Below are 6,881 nucleotides of genomic sequence, written 5' to 3' on the forward strand. Positions count from 1 at the left end.
CTATCTTACTGCAGTGTGGTCTCATCATTTTATTACGACTCTGCTATAAAACATCATGGAAAAAGAAAACAGGGAAAATTTTTTATTGTTAACAGCCCTATCATTGCCCAAACTTGCTGGCATTGACTCCATTACGTCAAATCTACCCAAACCAGCCTTCTAGGGCAACGCAATCACCCAAACTTATACCTGTGAAGTACAGGGAATAAGAAAAATAGGATTAAATGTATATAAATTTTAACGGATTAGGTGCGATTAGGTGCATGAGTCTGTAAAAGAAAGGGTTCATGACCTACTCACCAGATGATGGAGGCGTTGACTTTCTGGAACTAGGAACGATGTCACCCAAACTGGATGAAGAGTTTCCTCCTGATTTACTGGAGTAAAGCAAAAAAAAAAAAAATCACAGCTTTCTCAGTATTTATTCAGTTTATTACTTGCCTTCTAAATGAACTGCCAGCCGAGAGATAAACAGTATTTCTGGCAGTGGTTTAAACTATACATCTTAAACAAAATGTGTATACATTTTGAGGACTGAGAACTGCAAACATCAACCATGCTCCTAGTTCTGCTGTGCAACTCCATTCTGCTGCATATGCTCTCACTATCGTGTTATCTTAATGCGATCCAATTATTAATATGGTTACTGATATATAATTAAAAATATTACTACTCATTACTAAGATTAATTCTTAAGCCAGTGAGCATATCTGTTTCCTTTAACAGAAGGGTTATTGATAGCTCCCTAATGAAACTGATAGTGTGTTTGTCTAACATCTTTTCAACTAATTAAAGTAAAAATACTTTTGCTGTCTCAATACAAGGCAGCACTTAAGAAAAAAAATCTCAAACAAAGATAAAGCAGTCTAGGGTTTTGTCAAGTTCTGCTTTGTGAAAATGCATCCAAGCTGTGAAAATTAAACAATATTTTTAGTCACTTTATTTCAGTTACCATAACAAGAAAAGCACTGAAAAGAAAGTAAGAAAGGCTATTTCAGTCTTCAAGTAATTAATGTGATAGTAGTAGTTTCCACTTTCTCCATCTTAAAATAATAATAAGCTCTAAGTTAATGCATTTGAGGTGTAAAGACAGTCTTATTTCCAGTGAGACGTTCCAGAGAGTGGAAGCCTTTACAATTTGGAAAGGGACTGAATCACTGGGTCAGATTTGGCTGTATTAGAAGCATCATAAGAGGCATATGGAATCTGACATCCTCCCGCTGAGGACAGCACACTCACAGAAAAGGCATTTCACAGCTGGCAAGTGCAACTGAGCACTGCAGCATCCTGGTCTCCTCCTACCATAGATATGCTCTTCAAACCCTGCCGCCCTTCTTATTGAAGTAGGAAAGCCTTTCTGGCTTCCCAAATGTTTTCCCAGCTGTCTTCTCAATTCCAGGTCCATCCCCCTCAGACATATTGGAAATATTTATTTCCTGTATACCCAAAGGGAAGCAAGTGGTATTTCCTTCCCCCTTGTGTTAATGTTTACTGGAAAACTACTTTATTAAGAATTCTACAATAACGATGACATTATTACCATCTTGCAGTATTGTTTAATACATTTAGATCCTGAATTTTTATTTTTATGCAACGATGTCTGCAGTCAGAGACAGTAAATGACTTGACATGAAACTTTCATCACAAAATCCAGTATTTTAAAAGCTGGATTTGTGGGAAATGAATTTGACAGGACCAAAACACTTTTTCTCCTAACAGCTAACTAACAGGCACTGGCTTCAGCTTACAAGCAGATTAATCTTAACATTTTCCATAATTTCTAAAATCAGCTTTAAAAGTTTTTAGAAAATGCAAGATCATGAAAACAAGTAACAAATGCTAAAGAATTTAGGGAGATCAATTTTTAAGTCACAAATTGTGCTTGCACATAGTTAATGTACTAATTGCAATGTATATTTGCAACCATTTTATAGAAAAAACATGGAATAATAGACATTGTAGGCCATCATAGACCCCCAATCTAAATATCTACTTTCTCTCTCAAATGGTAATTATATTAATTATATAAAGAAATATTACTTCCTTCATTGATTCAAAATGTTTGCAGCTGCCAACTGCAATAATTAAACAGAACTATAGCATATACAGCATTAACTTCAAAGCTGCGTCACAAACAATGCTGCTATTTTTAATGATTTGTTGTTATTACCTGGAGTAGAATTTTCCTTGTTTTGCCTTTTGTTCATGCTGCAGCCTCATGTTTTCTAGTTTGACTGGGCTTGGTATGAATCCTATTTCACAGCCTTCTTTTACCAACCGTCCTATCCACCAGTCATTATTAAATTTCTACAGATAGGGGAAAAAAACAAAAGTAAAGTACTAGGAAATTACTGTATTTGGGATAATCTTGTTATTATTTTTAATTTGTAGCTAAGCCATTTTATGTAATTCTTCCCTGCAGTTAATCACTGTACTATGTTATTATGGCAATTAAGAATTCTGGTAATATTCAGAAATACATTAAAATAATTATACCTTGAAAATTATTAAAATGCTACAGTACTTAAGCAGAAACCTTCCTTCACAGACTTCATGATTCTCCCTGGCAGTTATTTCTACTCATTTCACCATCTTTATTTTTTTCTGCTTCACAGTCTTTCCCCCTCATACATGAGAGCTCCTTTTGCTCTCCCTCGATGTTTCTCCTTGGTGGACAACAGAGATTTTTTCCGATCCGCTCCTACTCACTGTAACAATTTTTACAGTTCTGTAATAATCTATTTTTCTTATTCCATTATATTCAGTTTTCTACTTAAAATAAAAAATACTACTTAAACTCCCCCACTTCTCTGAACTCACTAAAGTCTTCTGAAATATGACTACATTCCCCTGCTTATATATGCTCTACTGCATACAGTGCATGTGATCTGCATCTTAAACATAAAATGATAGATCCACAAGGAATGGGTATCTTTGGATAACTAAAAAAAACTCCTACAATTCTGCAAATGCACAAGATAGCCCAATTAACTGAAGTTCAGCTATATGAAATACGAGATAACAACTACTCTAATTGAATTATATTTATTCATACACATATAGAGGGTTTTGTTTGTTTATTTTGCAGAGGTCTATAGAGCAGAACTATTTGCTTTTTCCTTTATTATTTATTAACTATTTTTGGATGACAATACGTCACTGTTATGTATGACCCCACATGTAATACCCTAGATGTTCCATGGGAACACCTAGTGCCAAATATGAACTTTGGGTAATTTGCATTATTTATGAAACTGTAAGAGAATAACTGAATGGGAAGAGAAGTTGCCTTCTTGAATCTGAAGTTATGAATGTAGATATTATAGTGCATATTTAATTATTTAATAAGTAATTTTAACAAGTATACAGTTAGGAGTAAAAGATGTAAAATGTGTGGGCTCCCATAAAAAGGAATTAATTTTGCCAAGAATACAACGTTGGTGGATCAATGATACACAACTTAAATTTCGATATTATCTTTTATTTTGGCTACTATAGAAATGTCGTGATGCTTGAAGCCACATTTAAGATATGTAGCTAACAAAAAAAAAGATAAAAATAATTGTACTTTTAAGCTCTGATATATAAAGGGATCTTATATGAAACCCCACCTGCAGAACTATCCAGTCCTGGGCCCTCAACACAAGAAAGACATGGACCTGTTAGAACGAGTTCAGAGGAGGCTATGAGGATGATCCAAGCGCTGGAGCACCTTTCCTATGAGGACAGGCTGACAGAGTTGGGGCTGTTCCGCCTGGAGAAGAGAAGGCTCCGGGAAGATTGTATAGAGGCATTCCAGTATCTGAAGGGGCCTACAAGAAAGCTGGGTAGGGACTTTTTATGAAGGCAGTTAAGGACAGAACAAGGGGTAATGGCTTTACACTGGAAGAGGGTAGGTTTAAATGAGATATTAGGAAGAAGTTCTTCACTGTGAGCCTGGTCAGACACTGGAACAGGTTGCCCAAGGAAGTTGTGGATGCCCCTTCCCTGGAAGTGTTCAAGGCCAGGTTGGATGAGGCTTTGAGCAACCTGGTCTAGTGGAAGGTGTCCCTGCTCATGGCAGGGGAGTTGGAACTAGATGATCTTTAAGGACCCTTCCAACCCAAACCATTCTATGATCTATAATATTCATCTGATGGGATGCCTTTATGAGTAAGAATACCAACATTTAATAGGGAGCTAATCTGGAATAGCATTTTCTCAAAGCTGTATGAGACTGAAACATATTACTAAAATCATAACTTTTAATTGCAAAATGCTAACTAAAGATAAGCATATACATTTAAAATATGTTGTAGGACAATATAGATGGAGGTTGGCATTATATGGAACTGGTCTATGATATACATGAAGTCTGCAGAAGTATTATCATTAACTTAGTAAAACAAAGAGAGATACTCTAAAAAACACCATTAAATTAAAATCTCAGCAGCCATTACTTCTTTTATGCTGTGCTACAGTACAACATACTACTTTCTATCTAATTGATAGAAATGCTAAATCCATAGGAATTTTTTCTTCATACAAAAATAAAAGCATATGGAATTCACTCCTGCAAAGTCTCAAAGCTAAATGCTAAAGAAGGATAAGATAGTTTTACAAGTACATATTGCCGCCCATAATACTTTTTAATTTTAAAAAGCAATAGTGCAAATCTTGGTAGCAAGGTGTCCAGCTCTCAGGGTGCTGGCTTGGTAAGTGATTCTCTGTAATTCACCTGTGCTCGGAGTGCCAAGGGAAACACAAATATGAATTAAATGCAAAGCAGAGTTATGGCCATGCATTAAAGTCTCAAAAGATTCAGGAGTGACTACGATGCAGTGCCTGTTTCTTCATGCAGGAAAGAATCCTTCATCTATATATGTACTGAGTTTTAATGAATGTAACCTAATAGTGAGAATAAATTACGCTCATACTAAAATCACTGCAGTACTTTTCACCATTGCCCATGTACATTTTGAACTGAGGTTTTTCTTGTTTGAGCCCTCTCAGCAGCAAAAATTGGAGAACACTCCTCACAGAGAAGAAAACAGCATTGATCCAATACGGCATTACTATGGAGGCAAAAGTTATCGGAGAACTTAAATTTCTTTATTTCTATCAACCAGTTAGGTATAAAATATAAAAGCAACACTGTATTTTATAGTCAAGTTAGGTTTTTTACTTTTCATCTGCATAAATAATTATTTTTTTGACATTTCAGTTCTCCCAGCATTAACTATAGGGAGCACCAAAATTACTGACGTATCCCACTGAATATCTGGTGGGATACAGAGCCCTGATGAGCAAGTGGGGCATGGCCATGGAAAATGGAGGGAGAGAATATGTCTGTGCAGGGAAGACAAGTGCTCAGGGCACCCTCCTAAAGAGGTTTGATTTGCACAGCTGCAACAGCCACTGCCAATACCCACGTGTATTTCTACCTGTGTATTAGGAATGTTTCTTGCTCCACAAAGCACCTGCACTAACAGAATCATTGTGCATTACCAATCATAACTACTGAGGGATTTTTCAATAATCTAAAAAGGGGCAAAGATATAATTTCAAATGTATGGCTAAACTGCTCTCATCCTTAAGCTAACTTTCTAGTTCTTCTGTTATAAATTTCCACTTCCAGATGTTTTTTTGACAAAACACAATGGAATAGGACCAGAAGCTGGGAAATCTTGTAAAATGAGGGAATCATTCAGAAGGGAGCAGGAGGCTGCTTAGGAAGGTTTGTATATGAAAGTTACCAAGTTATATGCTTTGGATCATCGTGCAAGGAGCAGACAAAGAACAAGAACGTAAAACTTGAAAATTTTCAAAGCCAAACTATAGGGAAAACCAATACAGCAAACACAAAGCACCTTTTTTGACAGTGGCTATGTGCATCTTGAAAGCTATCATGTCAGATTTTCAGTATGTAACTGTTAACAATAAAATATTGTCTGTGCCAGGGAAGAAACCTCAGTGAAAAAAAGGAGACCTAAGGATTTATTTTTTTAAGATTAATCACACAAATAAAACAGAATCAACCCTTGGCTGTTGAAACACAATGAAACCTCAGAGTCATGGAATGGTAAAACCCACAGCTATTATATCACTGAATATGCAGATAGAGATTTTTAAAGCTCCAAGTAAGAGATAATTACTAGAGAAGAAAAGCACTTCCTTTCCAAACTTAATTAATTTGATTCTAAGTAATTTGTGCAATTGCTTTTATGAGAACAGTATTTCAAAGAACATTCAATTCCTTATGTAGAGTTTTACTTACTTCTTTAACATGAAGAAAATCTTTAGCCTCAAATGAGATGGCCATGCCTGGGACTGGAACATCGTCATCGTGAGCTGCACTGTAGCCAACATTTGTCCGAACAGCAAATGCAACAGGTTTTGTCTGCAAAACACAAGATAAACAGCATGAAGATTTCCCTTGCAAACACATACATATGTACAAACATACACAGAGAGGATAATTTTGCATGTTAACTTTTTTAAAACACAGAAACTACAAAGACCATTCAAAACATCCATATAAAACATTACGAAGTGTCATGTTTACCTACCTCAGTTATTTTATATCAACACATTTGATAGAACACAAGATTTTTTCTAGCTATTACTCTTCTGGATTCATTTAGGATAAGTCAAATCAGTAATTAGAAATCGTAAAACAGTTGGCAATCTGTACACTATGTTTAGTTATGATGGCATTGCACAGTAGATATTTAGCTAAGTTTTATTAGAGATTTTTAACCATAGTTCTGTACTGAGGTGACCATGTTACAGTATTTTTAAGAGTTGTGCTTCAATTTGCATGGAGTGTTTTGTCCTGCTTTCAGAGCAATTACTGGGCCCCTGTTGAATTCAGAAGAGAATCATAGAATGGTTTGGGTTGG

At 35.7% G+C, this 6,881-nt stretch overlaps 1 protein-coding gene across 1 annotated transcript in view; it reads right to left on the minus strand.

Moving 5' to 3' along the window:
- The window catches only part of LOC104532420 (voltage-dependent L-type calcium channel subunit beta-2), a gene marked incomplete at both ends in the record, with an annotated part of 13,997 nt that extends 7,618 nt beyond the window's left edge, over positions 1-6,379 (minus strand). The window contains 3 exons of the mRNA XM_029087382.1: positions 301-377; positions 2,171-2,307; positions 6,257-6,379. Of these exons, the coding sequence (XP_028943215.1) occupies positions 301-377; positions 2,171-2,307; positions 6,257-6,379 (337 nt within the window). The remainder of the gene's footprint in view (positions 1-300; positions 378-2,170; positions 2,308-6,256) is intronic.
- Between the last annotated feature and the right edge of the window lie 502 nt (positions 6,380-6,881).

This window comes from Antrostomus carolinensis, unplaced genomic scaffold, assembly GCF_000700745.2.
Source record: "Antrostomus carolinensis isolate BGI_N321 unplaced genomic scaffold, ASM70074v2 scaffold91, whole genome shotgun sequence".
NCBI lineage: Eukaryota > Metazoa > Chordata > Aves > Caprimulgiformes > Caprimulgidae > Antrostomus > Antrostomus carolinensis.